This window comes from Mustelus asterias, chromosome 7 (assembly GCF_964213995.1).
Source record: "Mustelus asterias chromosome 7, sMusAst1.hap1.1, whole genome shotgun sequence".
NCBI lineage: Eukaryota > Metazoa > Chordata > Chondrichthyes > Carcharhiniformes > Triakidae > Mustelus > Mustelus asterias.
Genome location: NC_135807.1, coordinates 49,520,810 through 49,547,481, shown reverse-complemented (window position 1 = coordinate 49,547,481; position 26,672 = coordinate 49,520,810). Strand labels below are relative to the sequence as shown.

At 43.6% G+C, this 26,672-nt stretch overlaps 1 protein-coding gene and 1 pseudogene across 3 annotated transcripts; one reads left to right on the top strand and one right to left on the bottom strand.

Annotated features, from left to right (window-relative positions):
* rbis (ribosomal biogenesis factor) lies at positions 1-26,672 on the bottom strand. 3 transcript variants are annotated; one of them, XM_078216047.1, is made up of 4 exons: positions 24,219-26,672; positions 7,394-7,523; positions 1,406-1,522; positions 1-464 (listed from the first exon to the last, which is right to left on the bottom strand). In XM_078216047.1, the coding sequence occupies exons 2-4, from the start codon at positions 7,505-7,507 to the stop codon at positions 393-395; spliced, it is 303 nt and encodes a 100-aa protein (XP_078072173.1). In that variant the 5' UTR covers positions 7,508-7,523; positions 24,219-26,672; the 3' UTR covers positions 1-392. The 3 variants fall into 3 exon arrangements, with proteins under 3 accessions (XP_078072173.1, XP_078072172.1, XP_078072174.1); XM_078216046.1 differs by lacking the exon at positions 24,219-26,672 and adding an exon at positions 14,380-14,501; XM_078216048.1 differs by lacking the exon at positions 24,219-26,672 and adding an exon at positions 7,650-7,819.
* LOC144495700 (dynamin-like GTPase OPA1, mitochondrial pseudogene) lies at positions 9,150-10,791 on the top strand (annotated as a pseudogene).

Below are 26,672 nucleotides of genomic sequence, written 5' to 3'. Positions count from 1 at the left end.
TTCAGTTTTTCATAATTTATTGATAAAAATATTAAATTTTTCCATTGTCTCCAACTCTATTCGAACAAATGTGCAATGTACAATAACGTTCATTTGTAGTTTCTAAGTTTAATTTTGTAAATATCTCCTCAGATCAGACATGACCGTGAAATAGGTCGTGAAATAGGTCCAAACTGTTTTTTTGGGTAAATGCCTTTCAATGAATGCCTCTAACTGGATGATAAGATTCTTCATTCCATTTTAAGTTTATACCAAAGAAAAGTGACCAAATGTTTGGAGTGGGGCGGTAAAGTGAGCGAGATTAAACCACTAAAAGTCTCTAGCCTACTCCAAACTGCATTATCCACTATATGTTTCTGTGCACAAGTCCACTGAAAGCAATCTTTTGAATTTTATAATTGAGAAAATAATTGAGCAGTAGCCTCCACATTCAGCAGTTCAGCAGGCGGCGGCGGTCTAGGAACCTGCAACATAAAGTAAAATATGATCTTAAATTAATAGGGGCTTCAACTGCTGCAACATATTTAATTCCATATGTAGATTGATATTAGCGTCCTGGTTTTTATTTGTTATTATATAAATTGCCTCTACCAATCAAAAGAGTTATGGGGCTGGTTGTCTTATCGTCTTGGTTCATGTTTGAAAGTTTGCATTTTCTGTATTTGTGCGCCATGTTATTTTTGGAACTCTTGAAAGATGAAGCCCATGTTTTTGTAGCTGCTTGCTCCTAAAATTACTGGCCCTGGAGGTAGCAGGTAAAAAATAATGTGGCCCTCAGTTCCACTGCTTGGCCAGTGCACCAAGTAGCTGAACTATATAAAACAGCAGGGCCCTGTGACGGATTCTCATCTGTCCTAAGTTAGCCAATCTCAACAGAGTCAACAGTAAAGGTACGGCCCTGAGTCAAGGAGACATTGCACTCATCAATTACCCCTGCTGACAGTCAGAAGTGTGAAGACCCCAAACAAAGACACGGTTGGGTTTAGATTTAGTGTGATGTTCCCCTCTGCTGCAATGCTCACTTTATGGGCCTATGCATGATAAATAGTCATTTGTGTTAAGGTAACAGCAAGTAGCCGGTATCCCCAGAACTGTATCCAGCAAGAAGATAAGTTGGAGAAAGTAAGTAATCAGTATATATGCGCTTATACTACACAAGTTGCCAAGCACACAAATGAAAATTTCCCAGATCTGGTAACTTTACAGGTACGGGTTTAACTCGCTGTACAGATCTTAAAAAAGGTCAACACACCGCGGAAGTTTTGTCAAATTACTTCAGCACATGGAAGAAAACAGCTTACAAATAAACTAATCCATTAACTCAACTAGAGTGTAAACTAGTGTGCACGGGTATCCTTAATCTCCAACACACTGAAGAAGTATTTATGATAATAGAAACAATTACCTGCACTGGTTTCTTTGAAGATGTTGCTGTGTCTTTGGGTAAATTACGGATCTCTTTTTGCACTTCTGCAAATGCTTTATTGACTTTACAGACCTTTTCCTTGTTCACAATGTTAAGCTGTTCAGAACAAAATATAAATTTTAAAATTGTTGTTTGCAGAGAGCTGTGCACATGCACTTCCTGACTAGTAATTTAATAATAAAAACAAAATACTGTGGATGCTGGATATCTGAAAAAAAACAAAACAGAAAATGCTGGAGTTTCCCCAGCAATTTGTTTTTATTTCAGTAATTTATGGTCAGTGCACACACGAGATTCAGAAAATGCAAACTTTCAAACATGAACCAAGACGATAAGACAACCAGCCCCATAACTCTTTTGATTGGTAGAGGCAATTTATATAATAACAAATAAAAACCAGGACGCTAATATCTGTCTAGGGTTGTGAAACGTGCCTGGATTGTCCAAGAATATCCAGGGTTGAGAAACCGATGATCCTGGGCATTTGCTGGTGGGTGACCCAGGAGAAAAGTACTTGTGTTCCAGTTCACGCCTGCATACCTTTAATGACCTGGACGTGAGCCATGTGTAAAATATTCACGTGACTATGTTTTCATTGTGTAGCAAGTCCTAAATTTAGCAATACATTTTATACATATTTCTTACGCTTGTTGCGTTTACTTTTCTTCCTGAAATTTTCACCTATTTTAAAATCTAGTGAGTCTAACACGTGGAGGAAACCTGTAGCTTCTTTTATACTGACCACTGTCGTATGCAGTCCTGATCTGCTGTAAACAGTGATCTGATGGACTATAAAACTAACTGATTAGTAGAAAGACCCATTTTCTCCCCCCTGACCTTAGAGCGAGTTATATCAGTGACTGGCACTATAAGCGGCAGTAACTCAGAGATTTGAAGCATATCCAGCCCTCCATCTCCCACAGATGCATTTTAAATACATGAGTGCATGCCTGCCTGTCTAATGCTGATGTCACAACATAATGGACTGATATCGTGTCAACACCTGGTTGTGTGTACGTACCCCTTGGTACACAATTTCCTACCTGTGATTTAAAGTGTAAATTTGAGATAAGTTGTGAAGCTATTATGCAAAGGCATTTAACATTTACAGACTGCAACGAATGTGGTGTGACCAAGCCTCCAGGAATACGTCAAGCCAAACAACAACAACTTGCATTTACATAGTATCCATAACTTAAAATATCCAGTGCAATGCACAGGGGGTTATTAAGCAAAATATGAGACAGCCACGTAAGGAGATACTGGGGCAAATGGACAACAGCTCAGTCAGAATGCCTTAAAAGGAGAGAAGAGAGGTGGCCAGGTAGAAAGGTTTAGGGAGGAAATTCAAGAGTGTAGGGCCTCAGTAGCTGAAGGCCACCAGCAGTAGAACGATTAAAACCAAAGTTGGCTACTCTACTCCAATCACCCATATTCTGGTAAATCCAAGGTTACAGATCAGGCTGTGATTTTTGCACAGCTGATAAAAAAAACTAGACCAGTTTGAACGCTTGGAATAGAAAGATGTATTTTTCTTAATTTATCAGTTTTAAATTGCTTGAAATGTATGTTGTGATATAATAATTTCAAGTGTAAAAATAGCAGGCATTGAAAATCAAGCACATCAATTCACAGATGCTGTATTAAAACAACTGAATGCAAGCACTAGATAAAATCATTCAATGTGCCAAATTGTTCTCATTCACTCAGTAAAACCATTTGTGAACTGAACACAAGTTGGGACAATACTGTATTAACATTGCTTAGAAAGCATAAAATCCATTAAGTATACCATTAGCGTGGTTCCCACGTCTTCACAATGCACGTACAAACACTCTATTGGTTATCAAACGCCTGAGTGACATTATTAAAAAGCAGCAATATGAAATGCAGCATTAACATGCACTGTGGGGACGCATGTAAGAAAGGACAATGAAAACATTAGTATAACGTGTCATGAGGTCAGTGCTCTAGTTCACTTAGGGCCAAAAAAGAAAGGAGGAATGAATAGCCATCAAAATTTCAGCACAATACAGACCAAGTTTGCGCTATTGTGAAAGCTACCCTGTCAAGTTACCATATAATGGCTGCAACAGTTAATGATCTGCTCTGTGTTTGCGAAATATCGAGCACTTCCTAGTTAGATGGTTAAATCTCTCATTTGCAGCTTTTCAGATGTATTGGTTCCAATGCTTCGAGGATCTTCCAAAAATGTGACATTGGAATCGAAAGTTTTAATCTCATATAAAATGAAACCACAAGCCAACAGTGCCAAAACAACAGGCTAGTTCTGTGACCAAACCAGCCAAGACAAAAAGGCACAAGGAAAAAAAGAGTACCATGGAAATAGAATTTTTAAATGGAGCAAGAATTTTTAAAATGTTTCCGATTACCTATTTGGAAATGGTGAAAGCAGATTTTTTTTTAAAACTTTGATAAATACAAGGTAAGAACAAGGATCAGCCATAAGGAGTAGATAAAGCAGTTGTGAAAAGGGAACATATTTACAATTGAATCAATGCAATTAAAATTAAAACACAATTTGTCCTGGTTGGTCTCCCGTTATGGAGGCTCTGCAACTTCAAGGTTCTTCTTTTTGCTTTAATTTTATTTTTAAATATCTGACTAATGGCTACTCTACCATTTTAAATCATTCTCTAACAGATTTGCACTGATGTTGAATTACTGAACTAACTGCATCAGTTGCAGACTTCATGTAGCCACTTCCCTTCAGTGATTCTGAACCAAACGGGCATTGACAATTTCTTTTGAGTATGTTTTTCATTATAAATGCTAGAATTCATTGAACAGAAGTATTTCCCCACCACACCAAACTCCTCCCATCCCTCTTTATCTAACCTGGTCAACATAACCTTCTACTTCTTTCTCACGTTTATCTCCAAATCTACAACACACTGCAGGACATTTCCCACCCCCCCAAAGTTACAGAACAACTTGGAGAATGTGACAGCCTGGCAGATTTCTGTGACACCAAGGGGTCGAGAAAAGTATCTGATGAATGGAAGCAAGCAGTGCTTTCGACAGGAGACTTTCACAGGGCTTTCAAGACCTCACTGTGATGAGATCAACTTACAGCCCCATTCAAGTCTGTGCTCAGTAACATGGAGCATAAGGTGTGGTTGCGAATGTCACTGTGCCTTCAGAGAGTGACAGTTAACCGGCTTTCTGGACGGTTTCCCTCCAAAGCCAGAAATGAGGGAGTTCCAGACGTGAACCAAGCACCTTTAGTTATGATGGAGGAAAGTTGGTCCCTCTGGGTCAGCAGCTTCACCAGGACCAGAGACCCCTCGGGTTGCTTAAGACTTCAAAGAACTTTCCTAACTACAGTGGTTCTGGAAACTTGCTGAACTGTATTGCAGTGTTTCACTAGAATTATAACGGTGCCTAAAATAAGATTCTGAATACATACTTTGCCTTCTTGTAGACACATGAGCTTCATCATATCTATTGTTTCCCTCTGTTTATAGAAGCCATATTGGAGGCACAAACCATAACTACAAGGGATAGCCCTGGTCACCAATCACCATTCTGACTCCAAAACGCTGAGTTATTAGGAGCTGGTACCACGGAATAGTGTCTGATGGAGGTGTCACTCATAGCTTTCGGGGGTGGGGGGGATGGCTAATTGTTAGCATTATATGGGTCCTCGCTGTCCATGGGGATGGTGCCAGAGGACTGGAGAATGGCGAATGTTGTTCCTCTGTTTAAGAAAAGGAATAGAAATGACCCTGGTAATTATAGACCGGTTAGTCTTACTTCGGTGGTTGGTAAATTGATGGAAAAGGTCCTTAGAGATGGGATTTACGACCATTTAGAAAGATGCGGATTAATCCGGGATAGTCAGCACGGATTCGTGAAGGGCAAGTCGTGCCTCACAAATTTGATAGAATTTTTTGAGGAGGTAACTAAGTGTGTTGATGAAGGTAGGGCAGTTGATGTCATATACATGAATTTTAGTAAGGCGTTTGATAAGGTCCCCCATGGTCGGCTTATGATGAAAGTGAGGAGGTGTGGGATAGAGGGAAAGTTGGCCGATTGGATAGGTAACTGGCTGTCTGATCGAAGACAGAGGGTAGTGGTCGATGGAAAATTTTCGGATTGGAGGCAGGTTGCTAGCGGAGTGCCGCAGGGATCAGTGCTTGGTCCTCTGCTCTTTGTGATTTTTATTAATGACTTAGAGGAGGGGGCTGAAGGGTGGATCAGTAAATTTGCTGATGACACCAAGATTGGTGGAGTAGTGGATGAGGTGGAGGGCTGTTGTAGGCTGCAAAGAGACATAGATAGGATGCAAAGCTGGGCTGAAAAATGGCAAATGGAGTTTAACCCTGATAAATGTGAGGTGATTCATTTTGGTCGGACTAATTTAAATGTGGATTACAGGGTCAAAGGTAGGGTTCTGAAGACTGTGGAGGAACAGAGAGATCTTGGGGTTCATATCCACAGATCTCTAAACGTTGTCACTCAAGTGGATAGAGCTGTGAAGAAGGCCTATAGTGTGTTAGCTTTTATTAACAGGGGGTTGGAGTTTAAGAGCCGTGGGGTTATGCTGCAACTGTACAGGACCTTGGTGAGACCACATTTGGAATATTGTGTGCAGTTCTGGTCACCTCACTATAAGAAGGATGTGGAAGCGCTGGAAAGAGTGCAGAGGAGATTTACCAGGATGCTGCCTGGTTTGGAGGGTAGGTCTTATGAGGAAAGGTTGAGGGAGCTAGGGCTGTTCTCTCTGGAGCGGAGGAGGCTGAGGGGAGACTTAATAGAGGTTTATAAAATGATGAAGGGGATAGATAGAGTAAACGTTCAAAGGCTATTTCCTCGGGTGGATGGAGCTATTACAAGGGGGCATAACTATAGGGTTCGTGGTGGGAGATACAGGAAGGATATCAGAGGTAGGTTCTTTACGCAGAGAGTGGTTGGGGTGTGGAATGGACTGCCTGCAGCGATAGTGGAGTCAGACACTTTAGGAACATTTAAGCGGTTATTGGATAGGCACATGGAGCACACCAGGATGATGGGGAGTGGGATAGCTTGATCTTGGTTTCAGATAAAGCTCGGCACAACATCGTGGGCCGAAGGGCCTGTTCTGTGCTGCACTGTTCTATGTTCTATATATGTATTAGTTGCACATTCATTGAATCAATTAAATAATTGTCTTCATGAACCGAGTGGTTTTCCATACCAACTGTTCCTTGTATATGTGGGAATCCGACAGTCTAAATCGTTCTGTGTCTGATTCTTTTGAGAAGGAAATAATTGTGCGGCTTCATTGAAGGGAATATCAGTTATCTTCTTTATACAGAGTTAATCGCTGCCTCTCTAATGTGCTCCAAGGTCTCCTCTTATCGCCACTGATACAGTGGATAATTTGATAGTATCCATATTTACTTCTGAGAAGAGTCTAATAGACAAGACATTATAATTTCAAACCCAGGGTAAACACACAGACCAGGGTTAATAAATTCTAACCAAGCAAAATCACTTCAGCAGAAATGCCATGAAAATTGCCCAAAGGGACATTCAGACAAAAAAATGCTTCAGCAAGTAGCCAGCACTAGAAAACCTGTTTAATTTCAGGAATCCTCAACACACATCATAGAAATCATAGAAACCCTACAGTGCAGAAGGAGGCCATTCGGCCCATCGAGTCTGCACCGACCACATATCAACAGTGATCTCAAGGACCCACACACACATTAGCACGTGTCCAGAACCTTACTGAGATATTAACATATTCCACACCCCCATTCTAATCTCTGAAAGATAGCATCAGATACCCAAATAAATAAATACACATACAGCAACAAAAATAAGCTGGCAAATCAAATAAAGAAAGCCAATGACATAAGGACATAAATCACATAACTTCAACCACTCCAAGTGATAGAAATTTAGAAACGTATAGGTTGGAAGTCATTGTTTTCACCATATGATGAAGTACTTACTAACCTTCTTGAGACTTGTAGTTACAGGTTTGGGTTTGTTTTTCACCTTGAGGCTTTTGCTGTTGGCAACTTTAAAGACATCTTTGTGTTTCTGTGCCTTTGATTTGTTCTTTGCCATTCTTTCCAATAGCTTGCTAGAAAATAAACAAGCATTCACAGAATCAATCCATTATTCTTTATATTTACTATTAGACTATGACTCACTGAAGGTTTTCCAAACTTGACTTTGGAAATCTAGGAGAATCCTCCTCCACACTCACTCAGTAAAGACGGGCACAGTTACATCTCTTTGTTCTGATCAGATGATACAAGAAGTAATTTACTCCTGCAGTTAAATGTCCAAAACTAGCCGACTGAGAAATTCATACAGGCAGAACGTCTCTTTCCCCAATAAGAACAGCAAACACTGGACAAACTCAGCAGGTCTGGAAGCATCTGTGGAGAGAAAAATAATATTAACATTTCGAGTCCAATATGACTCTTCTGCTTCCAAAGAAGAGTTATATTGGACTCGAAATGTGTTCCTCTCGCCACAGATGCTGGCAGAGTTTTTACAGCACTTACTGTTTTTATTTCAGGTTTCCAGCCTCTGCAGCATTTTGCTTTTATCTCTTTCTCCAATACTTATGTATCCATTCTCACCAATTAGAGCACAAAATGGTTATAAAAAAGCCATACAAGCTCTGAAATCCATGGGGAACTGTTACTTCACCAACTGATTGGTTCTGGTTGCAGGAGCAGTGGAAAGCAACCTCCCCGTTGTGGGATTTTCTTGCAGAATGAGCCAAAGCCAAATGGGAAGAATCTCAGCTGCTAACGACAGGTCCACTTCAGCAGCTACCCACAATGAATTAGATCCACCCTAGAATGGGCATCCCTGCCTGGTTCAGGTCTCCGATTACCGAGACCAACTATCTTGCCAGTATCGTAGATGGACTCAACCAATTGGAAATGCAGTGTTTTCGGCAAACCAGCTCACCACTTTGGAACTGAATCACGATAAGGACTAATTCATTGATATATAATTATATGCTTTATAGCTGGCTTCCAGATAATGCTTCTAGCAACTGGTCTATGGTTTCGAAGTGTGTTGCAGTTTTCCCAGTGGCCAACAACAAAAAACTACTCCCTTACAGGTGATTGCCATAATACACACAATGGGCCCGATTAACGGGCGCAAAATCGCGGTAAAGTTGGGCATCGGGCCTATACCGCGATCTGCACCCAATTCCGAGCAGATCGCAGCTTTACCGACACCCGATTCAGGCACGGGTCCGGCCCGCGCCAGAATTGGGCAGCCTGACGATTTAAAAGCATTTGCATGCATTTAAATCGACTTAATGAACCGTGCGCCCAACCCTACCGCCAAATCCCACTTTACCGTCTTCTGGCCCGTTCCGGATCCGCGCTTTTAGCGACCTGCAGAATAAAAGTCTGAAGCGGATTTCTATTCTGCAGGGGAACCTCCGAAGCCCATCCTCCTCGACCATCCTTCGCAGACTGCAAAGTAACCCAAAGCCTTCATTGGAAACAACTTGCCTTCTACAATCTGTTGAATCCGACTTGGACTGGCTAGGTTTTTCTTAGCTAGATCCACTTTGGTCAACACAAAGATGGTCCTTCTGCCTTGTGGGTCCATCTGGCTCACCCAGTCAGTTACAATACTGCGTTCAACATCTACTGAACCACCTTGGATACAAAGGATAATGGCATTAGGGTTCTGCATGTAAGCCTTGCTTATGCTAGAAATTATATCCTTGGTGTCGGCAGCCATTCCTGGTGTTACAGTTCTGATAACACCAGGAAGATCGACCAGTACCATTCATTATCCTTTGTATCCAAGATGGTTCAGTAGATGCTGAACGCAGTATTGTAACTGACTTGGTGAGCCAGATGGACCCACAAGGCAGAAGGGCCATCTTTGTGTTGACCAAAGTGGATCTAGCTGAGAAAAACCTAGTCAGTCCGAGTCGGATTCAACAGATTGTGGAAAGCAAGTTGTTTCCAATGAAGGCTTTGGGTTACTTTGCAGTTGTTACCGGTAGAGGCAACACCAATGAAGGTATTGATCCCATAAAAGATTATGCAGGAGAGTTCTTTCAGAATTCAAAATTGTTGAAGACAGGGATGCTGAAAGCACATCAAGTAACAACTAAGAACTTGAGCCTAGCAGTTTCAGACTGTTTCTGGAAGATGGTGTGCGAATCTGTGGAACAACAGGCTGATGCATTTAAAGCTACTCGCTTCAACCTTGAAACTGAATGGAAGAACAACTATCCTCGGCTGAGGGAACTCGACAGGAATGAACTATACGAGAAGGCGAAGAATGAAATTCTGGATGAAATGATCAGCTTAGGTCAGGTTACTCCAAAACACTGGGAAGAGATTCTACAAAGGAAACTGTGGGAAAGAGTCTCTACGCATGTGATAGAGAATATTTACCTGCCCAGTCTGTGAATTCAGGCACATTCAATACCACAGTGGACATCAAGCTCAAGCAGTGGACTGATGAACAGTTGCCTCACAAAGCAGTAGCGGTTGCTTGGGGAACCTTAGAGGATGAATTTGCTCGGTTTATGTCAGAGCACAAAGGGAAGGACCATGATGATATCTTTGACAAACGTATACATGCCGTTAAAGATAAAAGTATAAAACGTCACAGATGGGATGAGCAGGCTGAAGACAGTCTGCGAGTCATCCAGCACAATACTTTAGAAGATCGTTCCATATCTGACAAACAGCAGTGGGATGCAGCTATCCATTTCCTGGAAGAAACCTTACGAACCCGAGATACTGAATCTGTAATTCGTGATATGGTGGGGCCAGATTGGCAAGAAAGGTGGTTCTACTGGAAATCACGGTCTCCAGAACAGCATGTTCGAAATGAAACCAAAACCAAACTGGAACGGCTGCTAAAAATCACTGAGGAACATACAGCTAATCTTGCTAACGATGAAGTTACAACAGTTCGTAAAAACCTGGAGGCCAAAAATGTAGATGTGGACACCAGTCTGATTAAAGATACTTGGCACCAAATTTACCGAAAACACTTCCTAATGGAATTGCTGAACGATTGTAGTCTTTGCAGAAGAGGTTTCCACTATTACCAAAGGCATTTTGTAGATTCTGAGCTTGAATGCAATAACGTTATCCTGTTCTGACGCATTCAGCGAATGCTAGCTACTACAGCAAACACACTCCGACAACAGCTAACAAATACTGAAGTGAGACGCCTCGAAAAGAATGTGAAAGAAGTGTTGGAGGGTTTTGCTGATGACAATGCTAAAAAAAATTGAACTGTTGACAGGAAGGCGAGTTCAACTAGCAGAGGACCTCAAAAGGGTTCGAGAGATTCAAGAGAAGTTAGAAGTATTCATTGAAGCTCTTCATCAAGAAAAATAACAGTCTGTCGTCACACACTGCCCCACATCCTATCCCCCCCCGCCCAAGAGGATGATCCATCACACCCCTTCTCACCCCCCCTCAAAGAGGATAATCCGTCACACCCCTTCTCCCCCCCCAGAGGATGATCCGTCACACCCCTTCTCCCCCCCCCCCCCCCCCAGAGGATGATCCGTCACGCCCCCTCTTCCCTTCTCTCCCCCTGCCCCCCACCCCCCCCAGATGATCTGGGTCAGAGAGCCGCTCTCTCTGCTTTTTTCTGCCCGCCCGGGCGCGCTGCTTCGGATTTTTTTTCGAACTGCGCATACGCAGTTCAGGGCTCCGGTCGGTCCGGCAGCGCTAAGCCCCGCCCACTGCACGGTTCGGACTGGAGCCGGCAAAACGCGTATGGCCGCGCTGGAAAGAGGATTCCATGCTCGGATCTATTTGACGCCCAGATTCAGCACTTAGACTCGAAATGGTAAAATCAGGCCCAATGTCTGGTGAATTAGAGTTGCCCCTGGTCAAATCAAAACCTGTTGATGCACTTAGCTAAGAACTGAGAAGAGCCTTGTGTCCCCTTGTCTTTTGAGTAGTAGAGCAATAGACTATTACATTAGAACCAGGTAATTTAAGCTATAAATTATAAACCCGGTTTATTAATAGTAATGAGTACCAGAAACTCAATACAGAATATTAGCAACTTTGACCAAGGATCATCCAGACTCAAAACATTGGCTCTGTCTTCTCTCACAGATGCTGCCAGACCTGCTGAGGTTTTCCAGCATTTTCCGTTTTGTTTTGGATTTCAGCACCTGCGGTAATTTGCTTTTAACAATTTTAGAATGTTTAACTTGCATTTCCTCAGCTATAAAGACAATGAATGCAACACAAGGTCCAACATTGCTGTGAGGATAAATCATTGAGTGCTGTATCAACATGAGGAGTCAGGTGTAAGAGTACACAGGAAAACTTTTCATTTCATTTTAATTAATCAACATTAAAAGTAAGAGTAGATCAATTAGTATAACACAATCCCAATTTCATAACTCAGCACATCAGTAATTGTATTTTAATGCAATCAGTCCTCAATTAATCAGTTGATGGGAAATAATGTTTAAACAATGAGGCATAGCAACATCAGTCTAAAATCTGAGACGGACTGATTAAAAAAAAGTTGAGAAAAACGTGAGTGAAAATGGGAAAGCAACAGTGATGTGGGAATTCCAAAGTTAAGGAAACAGACAAGTATTTCTACGGCCACAGACATTAATCCAGGATGGTAAGTTGCATTTCTGCGCCAGGTCAAGGATGTCACTGAGCGGCTGCAGTGCACTCAGAGTGAACAGCCAGAGGTCATGGTCTATAACAATATCAACATAGTAACACAGCAGCAGGAGTGGGCCAGTCAGCCCCTTGAATCTGTTCTGCCATTCAACTAGATCATAGCTGGCCCACCTCCCACACTATCCCCACATCCCTTGATATCACTGGTATCTAGAAGTCTATTAACCTCTGCTTTGAACATACTGACTGACAGAGCCTCCACAGCCTCTGGGGTAGAGAATTCCATGGATTCACCACCCTCCACACAGAAAGAGGGATAAGCTTCTGCAGGTAGATTTTAGGGAATTGAGACAAGCAAGCATAGTAATTTCTCTCATTACTCTCAATGCCACGTGCTAGTGAGTACAGGAATAAGAGAGCAGAATGTGTGGCTAGAGAGCTAGTGCAGGAGGGAAAGCTTTAGATTTTTGAGACTGGTTCAGGGGAGGCGGTGGTTTCTCCAGTGCTATTGGAGAAGGTTTAAACTATCTAGACAAGGAGTTAGGAATGAGAAAGGATCATTAGAAAGGAAAAACAAGGTGCGCAAAGGACAGAAGAATCATAACTAAAATAAATAGTAAGGCATTAAGTGTATTCAGAGTAAGAAAGAGGAAATGTAATAAGCTCTAAATTTGGTTTACTGAGCATGTATGTGAATGCACAGAGTGGGGTAAATAAGGTTGGGGAAGTAAAGGTGCACATCAACGCAAGGGAATGCAATGTTCGGACGATAAAGACCACCTGGCTCAAAGAAGGGCTTGTATATATGGAGCCCTCTCAACACTTTACAGGCAATCATATACATTTGAAGTGCAGTCATTGTTGTAAAGTTGAAAACACAGCAGCCAAATTTGGCTCTGCAAGTTCCCTCAAACAGCAAAGTGATAATGGCCAAATAATAAATATTGGCCAGGGAACTTGATCATTTATGTCCAGCTGAACGGGGTGCAGAGGCTGCCTTGGGTTAACATAACTGATAATGGACAGAGTACCCTTCGTCATCCAGTACTTCCCCAGAGTGGAAAAGCTACGACATCTTCTCCATGTCATCATAAAGACGAACATCTCGCCAAGGCCATCCCCACACCCCCACTACTTGCCTTCAAACAACCGCACAACCTCAAATAGACCATTGTATGCAGCAAACTAACCTTCAGGAGAACAGTGACCACAACACCACACAACCCTGCCACAGCAACCTCTGCAAGACATGACAGATCATCAACACGGATGCCATCATCTCACGTGAGCACACCATCCACCAGGTAAGCAGTACATACTCTTGTGGCTCAGTCGACATCGTCTACCTGATACGCTGCAGGAAGGGATGTCCCGAGGCATGGTACATTGGCGACATCATGCAGATGCTACGACAACAGATGAATGGACACTGCTCAACAATCACCAGGTAGGAGTGTTCTCTTCCTAACGGGGAACACTTTAACAGTCAAGGGCATTCAGTCTCCGATCTTCGGGTAAACATTCTCTAAGGCAGCCTTCAAGACACACAACGCAGAATCGCTGAGCAGAAACTGATAGCCAAATTCCACACACGAGGACGGCCTCAACCGGGATCTTGGGTTCATGTCACACTATCTGTAACCCCCATGACGTGCCTGGGCTTGCAAAATCTCACAAACTGTCCTGGCTGGAGACAAGACATACCTCTTTAACCTGTGCTTAACCCTCTCTCCACTCACGTTGTCTGCACCTGTAAAGACTTGGTTACCTGTTAAGACTCACGTTCCAACCATTATCTTGTAATTGAGTTTGTGTCTATATATGCCCTGTTTGTGAAACAAATCCTGCACTCACTTGAAGGAGCGGCGCTCTGAAAGCTGATGCTACCAAATAAACCTGTTGGTCTTTTAACCTGGTGTTGTGAGACTTCTTACTATAATTGATAAATAACAGACTTCTGCAGTATCTGCCTTGATTTGCGTGAAGTACTAGAGTTGGACTTGAACCTACAACCGTCTGACTCATAGGCAAGTATGGGAAAACTGAACAGAGCCCTGGCAGCCAAAGTAGTGTCAATAATTCTTTGAACTTTTAGCATTAACACAGCAAAACACAAAAGGAGAAAATTTCCCTCATATCCGAGAACTGACATTAAACAGTATGTGACACAAACTCTTTCAGTAAGGCAGCCTCTTGGTCAGTGTAATGGACCTGGCAAATGTTAGCCTCCCTTCTCAGGATGTTCTATTGTGAAGTGTCGGGTTTAATCTGAGTCTGGATTAATGCTGAGCTCTCCCAGAGAGAGCCCCAGCACTGGCCTACCTGGAGCTGCTGTCCCACCGCCACGCGCTCCAGGCTCACCCCCGGCGCCTGCACAACATTCCAGCCTGCGACGTCACGCACAGCGCGACGCTCGCTTCAAAAAGCCCCCAAAGTGGGGCTGCCTGTGTTGCTGCCGGCTTTCAGACACCGGGACGTTCGCCAAAGTGGGATTGGAGAGGAGGCGGGACTGGTCTGATAATGCGTGACGTTGGTGAATGATGGGTTCGCCACAATTAAAGTGAAGTGGAAGATATTTTTTTATTATTTAAATCAAAATATATATTTATTGATTAAAGCAAAATACTGCAGATGCTGGAATCTGAAACAGAAAATGCTGGAAAATCTCAGCGGGTCTGACAGCATCTGTGGAGAGAGAATAGACCATCAACTAAACCTGTTGGACTTTAACCTGGTGTTCTGAGACTTCTTACTGAGAGAGAATAGCGCCAACGTTTCTACTCTTCCTCAGAGCTGAAGATAAGGGAATAAGACGAGATTTACACTGTAGGGGTGAAAGAAGAGGGGTAGGGGTTTATGTAATTGACCAAGATGTCAGGACCTAGACCTTCATGTCTCTTGCCATTTCACCACACCATCTTGCTCTTTTGTCCATATGTCCATGCCTGTTTGTAGTGTTCCAATGAAGCCCAACATAAACTGGAACTCGTACCTAATCTTCCAATTGGGCACTTTACAGCCTTCTGAACTGAAAATTGAGTTCAACAACTTAAGAGCATGAACTCTCTCCTCCACTTGCACCTCATTTCCATTTGCTTCACTTCTTATTTTAATCCTTATTTTATATTCTAGTATATATTTTAATTTCCATCATTCCATCTATTCAATTCTAAGTCACGTTTTCCATCTTGTTCCATCTGCCACGTTCCTCGGTTTATGCTTTGACACTCTGCACCTTTGTTCTGCCATTTGCACATTCTGATCTCTTAATAGACGCTATTAACACTACTGACAGACTTTATAATCACAATCTACATTCACTTTGTCAGTAGTCAATTACCACCCCCCCCCCCCCCCCCCCGTTACAGTATAAATCTTGTCCTATTTTGTCTTTAGCTCTGGCTAAGGGTCATCCAGACTCAAAATATTGGCTCTACTCTCTCCACAGATGCTGTACTGAATCATTACAGTAGAAGAAGACCGTTGGACCCGTGTGTCCACTGGCTCCCTGAATAAGCAATTCTTTTCATCCCATTACCCCCTAAACCTGCACATTCTTCCTTTTTAGGTAACAGTCTAATTGCCTTTTGACTGCTTCAATTGAACCTGCCTCCACCACAGTCTTATCAGAAACCTTAGCCTTTTTATGTCTAATCTTTGTCTCTGACAAATTCCTGCAGAGATGCTTCTTGTCATCATCAAAAGGAAAATGAAAATCTTCCATTATATAGAACCATAAGAACTAAGTGCAAGAGGAGGCAAATTAGCCCCTCGAGTCTGCTCCTCATTTAATACAATCATGGCCCATCTCATCTCAGCCTCAACTCCACTTTCCTGCCCATAGCTCTTCAACCCCTTACTAATTAAAAATCTGCCCACCTCTTCCTTAAATTTAATCAATGTCCCAGCATCCATCACGTTCTGGGGTAGTAAATTCCACAAACTCACGCCCCTTTGATAGAAGCAATTTCTCTTCATCTCTGTTTGAAATCTACATAGAACATAGAACAGTACAGCACAGAACAGGCCCTTCGGCCCACGATGTTGTGCCGAGCTTTATCTGAAACCAAGATCAAGCTATCCCACTCCCTACCATCCTGGTGTGCTCCATGTGCCTATCCAATAACCACTTAAATGTTCCTAAAGTGTCTGACTCCACTATCACTGCAGGCAGTCCATTCCACACCCCAACCACTCTCTGCGTAAAGAACCTACCTTTGATATCCGTCCTGTATCTCCCACCACGAACCCTATAGTTATGCCCCCTTGTAATAGCTCCATCCACCCGAGGAAATAGTCTTTGAACGTTCACTCTATCTATCCCCTTCATCATTTTATAAACCTCTATTAAGTCTCCCCTCAGCCTCCTCCGCTCCAGAGAGAACAGCCCTAGCTCCCTCAACCTTTCCTCATAAGACCTACCCTCCAAACCAGGCAGCATCCTGGTAAATCTCCTCTGCACTCTTTCCAGTGCTTCCACATCTTTCTTATAGTGAGGTGACCAGAACTGCACACAATATTCCAAATGTGGTCTCACCCCTTATCCAAAAAACTATGACCTCTTGTTCTAGATTGCCCTTCAAGAGGAAACATCCTCTTCACATCTAGTTTGTCAATTCTCCTTATCATTTTGAACATTTCAATCCAATTTCTATCCTTGCACTACCACCAGATATCGCAAAGCACCTTACAACCAATGAGGCATTTTTGAAGTGCTGTAATGTAGGAAACAGTCAATTTCCACAGAGCAAACTCCCACCAACAGCAATGTTATAGAAACATAGAAAAACTACAGCACAAAACAGGCCCTTCAGCCCCACAAGTTGTGCCGAACATATCCCTACCTTTTAGGCCTATCTATAACCCTCCATCCTATTAAGTCCCATGTGCTCATCCAGGAGTCTCTTAAAAGACCCTATTGAGTTTGCCTCCAACACCACTGACGGCAGCCGATTCCACTCGACCACCACCCTCTGTGTGAAAAACTTCCCCCTAACATTTCCCCTGTACCTACCCCCCAGCACCTTAAACCTGTGTCCTCTCGTAGCAGCCATTTCCACCCTGGGAAAAAGCCTCTGAGAGTCCACCTGATCTATGCCTCTCAACATCTTGTATACCTCTATTAGGTCTTCTCTCATCCTACGTCTCTCCAAGGAGAAAAGACTGAGCTCCCTCAGCCTATCCTTATAAGGCATGCCACTTAATCCAGGCAACATCCTTGTAAATCTCCTCTGCACCCTTTCAATCTTTTCCACATCCTTCCTGTAATGAGGCGACCAGAACTGAGCACAGTACTCCAAGTGGGGTCTGACGAGGGTCTTATATAGCTGCATCATTATCACCGGACTCCTAAACTCAACCCCTCAATTGATAAAGGCCAGCACACCATACGTCTTCTTAACCCACCTCCTCCACCTGCGGGGCCGATTTTAGAGTCCTATGGACCCGGACCCCAAGGTCCTTCTGATCCTCTACAGTACTAAGAGTCTTTCCCTTTATGTTGTACTCCTTCATCCCATTTGACCTGCCAAAATGGACCACTACGCATTTATCTGGGTTGAAGTCCATCTGCCACTTCTCCGCCCAGTCTTGCATCCTATCTATGTCCCTCTGTAACTTCTGACATCCCTCCAGACTATCCACAACCCCACCAACCTTCGTGTCATCGGCAAACTTACCAACCCATCCCTCCACTTCCTCATCCAGGTCATTTATGAAAATGACAAACAGCAAGGGTCCCAGAACAGATCCCTGGGGCACACCACTGGTGACCGACCTCCATTTAGAAAAAGACCCATCTATACCCACTCTCTGCCTCCTTTGGGCAAGCCAGTTCTGGATCCACAGGGCAGCAGCCCCTTGGATCCCATGCCCTCTCACTTTTTCGAGAAGCCTTGCATGAGGGACCTTATCGAATGCCTTGCTAAAATCCATATAAACCAAATCTACCGCTTTCCCTTCGTCAATGTAGTTAGTCACATTTTCGAAGAACTCCACCAGGCTCATAAGGCACAATCTGCCTTTGACAAAGCCATGCTGAGTATTCTTGAGCATACTAAACCTCTCTAAATGCTCATAAATCTTGTCCTTCAGGATCTTCTCCATCAGCTTACCAACCACTGAGGTTAGACTCACCGGTCGATAATTTCCTGGGCTATCCCTATTCCCCTTCTTGAAAATAGGAACCACATCCGCAATCCTCCAATCCTCCGGCACCTCTCCTGTCTCCATCGACGATGCAAAGATCATCGCCAGAGGCTCTGCAATCTCTTCCCTCGCCTCCCACAGTAACCTGGGGTACATCCCATCCGGACCCGGCGACTTATCTATCTTGATGCCATTCAAAGATTCCAGCACAACCTCTTTGTTAAAGTCCACACACTCAATCTTTTCAGTCCACCGCAAGCCCGCAGTACATCCACCCAGGTCCTTCTCCTCTGTGAAAACCGAGGCAAAATACTCATTAAGCACCTCTGCCATTTCTACTGGTTCCGTACAGACTTTCCCTCCTTCACCTTTTATAGGCCCTATTCCTTCACGTCTCATCCTTTTACTCTTCACATATTTATAGTGCCTTAGGGGTCTCCTTAATCCTACTTGCCTAGGCCTTCTCGTGACCCCTTCTGGCTCTCCTAATTTCCTTCTTTAGTCCCTTCCTACAAGCCGTATACTCATCTAGATCCCTATCTTCGCCAAGCTCTCTGAACCTTTTGTACACTTTCCTTTTCTTCTCGACTAGGTCCCGCACAGCTTTCGTGCACCACGGTTCCTTTAACCTACCAACTCCTCCCTGTCTGCTCGGAACGTTGTCCTGTAGAACTCTAGACAGACATTCCTTGAAAAACTGCCACCTCTCTTCAGTACATTTCCCCGAGAATACCTCCTTCCAATTTACTCCTCTAATTTGCTGCCTTATGTCTTCATATTTCCCCTTACTCCATATAAGCGCTTTCCTAGCTTGCCTGATCCTCTCTTTTTCCAATGCAAGCATAAAGGAGATAGAATTATGATCGCTATCCCCAAGGTGCTTTCCCACTGAGAGATCTGACACCTGTCCAGGTTCATTGGTCAGTATCAGACTAAGTACAGCCTCTCCTCTTGTAGGCTTGTCCACATGCTGTGTCAGGAAACCCTCCTGAACAAACCTAACGAACTCCTCCCCATCCAATCCCCTTACCCTAGGGATATTCCAATCTATGTTTGGGAAATTAAAGTCTCCCATCACAACAACTCTGCTATTACTGCAATTCCCCAGGGTCTGTTTCCCTATCTGCTCCTCCACCTCCCCGTTACTATTGAGCGGCCTATAGAAAACTCCCAGCAAAGTGATCGACCCCTTCCCACTCCGAACTTCCACCCGCAGAGACTCTGTAGACAATCCCTCCACAGCATACATCTTCTCTACTTATATTGTTACATTGACCAACAAAAAAAATTAGTATTCATATCGCGACTTTAATGTAAGTAAATGTTCAGAGATGCATTACAGGAGCATTATAGAACAAAATATGACACAAAAAGAGATAAGAACCTTAACTTCCAAGCTCCTCAGTTTTGGATTTGGGGGGTACCCCAGAGTTCTGCCAGGAATCCCTTTCAGAACTTCACAGGTAAGCATTTGCACAGCAATTGCCCAGAAATGCTGTGGTCGGTGCAGACCCGATGGGCCAAATGGCCTCTTTCTGCACTGTAGGGTTTCTATGATTCTATGAAACACAGACTTCTTCTGGGCAATTGCCCTGCACTGTGAATAATCCAGAAATGTGATTGAAATCACAAAATTCAGATGCTTCTACCAGGGTTACATCAATAGTTACTCAGAAAATGTCAGAAGAATGAAAACCTCTTTTATCTTCTGGGTAACTATTGAAAGACCTAGACCCCTTCCCCCACCTTGGGATTCCTCCCACACTCCACATCCCCCAGGGGACACCCTCACCCCCTGACTAGTTCCCCACACCCCCAGGGCCCAACTCTCACCCCCAACCCCCTACCCAGAAGTCACAATCCCAATTTCCCAAACCCAGGGTCCCCACACATCTGAGGTCCGTCCCAACTCCCACACCCCAAACCAGACCTTCCACTCTGCAGGCCCAAGCCTATCCCCCAACCGGCCCAATTTCCAACCCCAAGGTGCAACCATCAAACTCTTTCTCCCCCAGATTCAAAGTACAGACAGCTGCTACAGTGCACTGGTAATGGAATACATAAATGTTTAAAGTGTTGGAGGGGGGTGCCAATCAAGTGGGCTACTTTGACGAGGGTGGCATTGAGATTCTTGACTGTTGTTGGAGCTGCACTTATCCAGGAAAATGAAGAATATTCCATCATACTCCTGAATTGTGTTTTGTTGATGGTGGACAGACTTTGGGGAGTCAGGAGGTGAGTTACTTGTCACAGAATTCCCAGCCTCTGTCCTGCCCTTGTATCCACAGTATTTAAGTGATTTGTCCAATCAGTTTCTGGTCAATAATGACCTCCCAGTTTGTTGATGGTGGGGGATTCAGTTGTGACAATAGCATTGAATATCATGGGGAGGTGGTTAAATTGTCTCTCTTGTTGGAGATGGTTATTGTCTGCCACTTACTCCTTGCAACTTATCAGCCCAAACCTCAATGCTATCCAGGTCTTGTTGGATACGGACATAGACTGTCCCAGTATCTGAGGAATTGCAATTGTTACTGCACAATCAGTAGTGAACATCCCCACTTATGATCTAGTGATGGAAGGAAGTTCATTGAAGAAGCAGCTGAAGCTGATTCAACAAAAGAACACTACCTTGAGGAACACCCTGGGGCTGAGATGATTGACCACCAACAACCACAACCCTTTGTGGTAAGTATGACTCCAGCCAGTGAAGAGTGTTCCATTGACTTTAGATTAACAATGACTGGTGATGCAATCGGTTTGAAAGTTGTCTTGATATCCAGTCACTCTCAACTCACCTTTGAAATTCAGCCCTTCTTGTCCATATTTGGATTGAGGCTGTAATGAAGTCTGAAGCAATAGGATTTTTACCAACACTTTCTATTGCTTTTCTGATGATGGAGAGTAGACTCTTGGGGTGGTTATAGGCCAGGATGTATTGGTCTTGCTCGCTGTAGGCAAAACCTACCTGGGAAATTTTCAAATTGTCTGGTGGATGCCAATGTTACCTGCACTGGATTAGCTTGGCTCGGGACACACTTAATTCTGGAGTATTGGTCTTCAGCACCACAAATTGGACATTGTCAGGACACTTAGCCTTTGCTGTATCTTGTGTGCTCAACCATTTATTGATATCACATGAAGTGAAACAAATTGACTGAAGATGGATCTGTGTTGGTGGGGAACCTTGCGAGAAGACCAAAAGACTTATTTGAAACACGGCTGAAGGTGGTTGCATTTGCTTCAGCACTGTCGTTTGCACTCATATGCCCTCATTACTAATAGGAATCTGACACCTTCTCCAGCCATTACTAGCTTAGTTATCCACCAGCATTAACGACTGGATGTGACAGGACACCAAAGTTTTTGGCCTTTTCCATTGGTTGTGGGATCACATAGCTGTGTTGTGTGTGCCCCTTTAAATACTGGTTCCAATTGTTGTGAGTCCAACATTGCACACTACTTCCACTTTCACACATAAATATATGGTCAGGTCTGAATTGATACCATAGAACTCTAATGTACAAATTATATTGTGACTTCTGCCTGTTTCAGGGGTCCTGCTTCTGAAAGCACTACTCAGTATGGGTGGCACAGTGGTTAGCACTGCTGCCTCACAGTACAGGGACCGGATTTGATTCCTGGCTTGGGTCACTGTCTGTGTGGAGTCTGCACATTCTCCCGTGTCTCCGTGGGTTTCCTTCCGGTGCTCCGGTTTCCACCCATGGTCTGAAAGACGTGCTAGTTGGGTGCACTGGCCACTCCCTCTGTGTACCCAAACAGGTGCCAGAGTGTGGTGACTAGGGGATTTTCACAGTAACTTCATTGATGTAAGCCTAATTGTGACACTAATAAATAAACTTATAGCTGCGGGGGTCAGATCAGAATGAGAATGAAGTGATGAGAGAAGCACTCTGATTTTAGGGCTATCACTGTTGCATTAGGAGAAGCAAATAAAATTGTCACGAGTGTTTGGGCTTGGCCTTATGTTCTTCAATGCTCCCATGCAAATGATTGCAGAGTCACCATGTGCTCCAAGGTTCACTGCAACTCTAAATCTGTCAAGCATAACCATGGAGATCTCAGAGTTGCACATTGAACAATCCGCAGTTTTCATGCTGTCTAAAAGACATTTATTAGTTTTCTTCTGAAGGCAGGACCATATCTGGTTGATGCAGTTGAGGGATGTCTAGAACATTACCAGTTGCTTCCTGTACTTCACTTCCATTTCCAATTGCTGTTTCTCATTAAACGTCTTCTAATGTGTATGAAAATGCAGCAATTGGGGACAGAAGTTGATCTTTCTCTACACCCTAGCTATGACTGTAATACTACATTCTGCACCCTCTTCTTTCCTTCTCTATGTCCTGTATGCTTTGTCTGTATAATGCGCAAAGGCAATACTTTTCACTGTATCCCAATATATGTGACAATAATAAATCAAATCAAAATCAAATCAAAGATGTCAGCAGAGTTGAATCAGTCACAGTTAATGTCAGCTTGGTGCCATGAATTTGACAGGATAAATACTAGCTTTAGCCCAAGATATTATTTACAATGTGACATTCTGCAGCTTTACTCTTGACGAAAGCTACCTTGCTGAGTTGGGTTTATTTGACAGTATAATAAGTTAAATCTTTCCCGTATTTGATTTGACATGGATGTGTCACTAGGCTTGAGAGATAGATATAGTCTAAATGCAGGGTTTACCCATAAGGGATTTAACTGCAACAATGAGTCTCAGATTTAAAGCTTAATTCTGTTGTGGTACTGTAAGTGTATTATTTCCAAACACACAGAACAAGCAATCTGAAGATGCACTTGTATGAACATTTTGATTTTACAATGGTGTATTATTGTTACTCTTCATTGCATTTCTTAAACTTAATCCAAAGTTTTGGTTTGAATTATATGGTTTGTCAGAGTTTATTTGACTATCAGTCAGATAGATCAGGAGTGTATAGTGAGATTCTACAGAATTTCCAATGCAGATATTAACAATAAAAAGGGTTAATTCTTCATCCAGATACCCTTATAACATAGAAATATAGAAACATAGAAACCCTACAGTGCAGAAGGAGGCCATTCGGCCCATCGAGTCTGCACCGACCACAATCCCACCCAGGCCCTCCCCCCACATATTTTACCCGCCAATCCCTCTAACCTACGCATCCCAGGACTCTAAGGGACAATTTTTAACCTGGCCAATCAACCTAACCCGCACATTTTTGGACTGTGGGAGGAAACCGGAGCACCCGGAGGAAACCCACGCAGACACGAGGAGAATGTGCAAACTCCACACAGACAGTGACCCGAGCCGGGAATCGAACCCGGGACCCTGGAGCTGTGAAGCAGCACAGCAGTGCTTCACAGTATATGTATATGTATACATATGTATCATAGAATCCCTACAGCGCAAAAGGAGGCCATTCAGCCCATCAGGTTTGCACTGACACCAACAGAGCATCTTAACCAGGTCCTATCTCCCACCCCCCCCCCCCCACCCCCATCCCCATAACCCCATATATTTACCCCACTAAGAAACACCTCTTGAGACACTAATTAGCAATGCCAATCCACTTAACCTACACATCTTAGGACAGTGGAAGAAAACCAGAGCACCCAGAGAAAATACACAGGGACAATGTGCAAACTCCACACAGACAGTCACCCAAGGTTGGAATCGAACCCGGGTCTCTGATGCTGTGAGGCAGCAGTGCTAACCACTGTGCCACCATGCCGCCCACATGACCACATGTTTACACATGAAGCCATGTTTTGATTAATTGAAAATGAACTTGTGAAAATGGATTTTGTGTTGGACAATAAAGAAATATATTGAGACAGCATCTGCATCATAACATTGGTACCTTTGTCCCAGATAGATTGATAGCTTACTCAAACTTCACAGGTTGGAGCACAAACAATTGTCTGTCCCTGTAAAAGAGGGAAGGGTTGTGGGTAGGGAAGGAGTAACAGCAGTAAGGATGCAAAGTCTCAGCTCTTCCACTCACCTGATGAAGGAGCAGCACTCCAAAAGCTAGTGATTCCAAAAACCTGTTGGACTTTAACTTGGTGTTGTGAGACTTTTGACTGTGTCCACCCCAATCCAAGGCATCTCACTCCTCAGCTCTTCCAAGCATTGAATGTATGTTCTTGTTCCAAGCCTGAACCTTGTTACACAGTCACAATGCACCTCCCCTTAATGAGATGCAGGGTTACTTTAACTTGGATCATTGCTGCCTAAATTTCTATATTCACACCCCAACCTTTCCAAGTGGGTGAGTTGCATTACAAGTAGCAATGATGGCTGGCCCATCATAAAAATCAGCTAGTATTGACATGAATGTAACTAAAGTTAAAGATCTTCATTTTCAATTTCACTTGACTTCCTTCAATAAACCAAACTTTACAACTGTCATTTTATCAACTGCTACCATCTTGTATTTAAAACTATCTGGACAAGAACCCTAACCTCTGGCCTAAATGGGTATGAAGAGGACAGAATAACTGCTGCAGAATCTGATGACATGTCAAGAACATAGAACATAGAACAGTACAGCACAGAACAGGCCCTTTGGCCCACGATGTTGTGCCGAGCTTTATCTGAAACCAAGATCAAGCTATCCCACTCCCTCTCATCCTGGTGTGCTCCATGTGCCTATCCAATAACCGCTTAAATGTTCCTAAAGTGTTTGACTCCACTATCACTGCAGGCAGTCCATTCCACACCCCAACCACTCTCTGCGTGAAGAACCTACCTCTGATATCCTTCCTATATCTCCCACCATGAACTCTATAGTTATGCCCCCTTGTAATAGCTCCATCCACCCGAGGAAATGATCTTTGAACGTTCACTCTATCTATCCCCTTCATCATTTTATAAACCTCTATTAAGTCTCCCCTCAGCCTCCTCCGCTCCAGAGAGAACAGCCCTAGCTCCCTCAACCTTTCCTCATAAGACCTATCCTCCAAACCAGGCAGCATCCTGGTAAATCTCCTCTGCACTCTTTCCAGCGCTTCCACATCCTTCTTATAGTGAGGTGACCAGAACTGCACACAATATTCCAAATGTGGTCTCACCAAGGTCCTGTACAGTTGCAGCATAACCCCACGGCTCTTAAACCCCAACCCCCTGTTAATAAAAGCTAACACACTATAGGCCTTCTTCACAGCTCTATCCACTTGAGTGGCAACCTTTAGAGATCTGTGGATATAGACCCCAAGATCTCTCTGTTCCTCCACAGTCTTCAGAACCCTACCTTTGACCCTGTAATCCACATTTAAATTTGTCCTACCAAAATGAATCACCTCACATTTATCAGGGTTAAACTCCATTTGCCATTTTTCAGCCCAGCTTTGCATCCTATCTATGTCTCTTTGCAGCCTACAACAGCCCTCCACCTCATCCACTACTCCACCAATCTTGGTGTCATCAGCAAATTTACTGATCCACCCTTCAGCCCCCTCCTCTAAGTCAGTAATAAAAATCACAAAGAGCAGAGGACCAAGCACTGATCCCTGTGGCACTCCGCTAGCAACCTGCCTCCAATCCGAAAATTTTCCATCCACCACCACCCTCTGTCTTCGATCAGATAGCCAGTTACCTATCCAATCGGCCAACTTTCCCTCTATCCCACACCTCCTCACTTTCATCATAAGCCGACCATGGGGGACCTTATCAAACGCCTTACTAAAATCCATGTATATGACATTAACTGCCCTACCTTCATCAACACACTTAGTTACCTCCTCAAAAAATTCAATCAAATTTGTGAGGCACGACTTGCCCTTCATGAATCCGTGCTGACGATCCTGGATTAATCCGCATCTTGCTAAATGGTCGTAAATCCCATCCCTAAGGACCTTTTCCATCAATTTACCAACCACCGAAGTAAGACTAACCGGTCTATAATTACCAGGGTCATTTCTATTCCTTTCTTAAACAGAGGAACAACATTCGCCATTCTCCAGTCCTCTGGCACCATCCCCGTGGACAGCAAGGACCCAAAGATCAAAGCCAAAGGCTCTGTAATCCCATCCCTTGCCTCCCAAAGAATCCTAGGATATATTTCATCAGGCCCAGGGGACTTATCGACCTTCAGTTTATTCAAAACTGCCAGGACATCCTCCCTCCGAATATCTATTTCCTCCAGCCTATTAGCCTATAACACCTTCTCTTCCTCAAAAACATGGCCCCTCTCCTTGGTGAACACTGAAGAAAAGTATTCATTCATCACCTCGCCTATCTCTACTGACTCCATACACAAGTTCCCACTACTGTCCTTGACCGGCCCTAACCTCACCCTGGTCATTCTTTTATTCCTCACATAAGAGTAAAAAGCCTTGGGGTTTTCCTTGATCCGACCCGCCAAGGACTTTTCATGTCCCCTCCTAGCTCTCCTAAGCCCCTTTTTCAGCTCATTCCTTGCTAATTTGTAACCCTCAATCGAGTCATCTGAACCTTG

Coding starts and splice junctions, on each gene's coding strand:
- rbis (XM_078216047.1), bottom strand. CDS start 7,507: ATGGCAAAGAACAAATCAAAGGCACAGAAACACAAAGATGTCTTTAAA. Junction 1,523..7,393: donor TAACTACAAGTCTCAAGAAG/GTTAGTAAGTAC, acceptor TGTTCTGAACAG/CTTAACATTGTGAACAAGGA. Junction 465..1,405: donor CTTCAAAGAAACCAGTGCAG/GTAATTGTTTCT, acceptor TTTATGTTGCAG/GTTCCTAGACCGCCGCCGCC.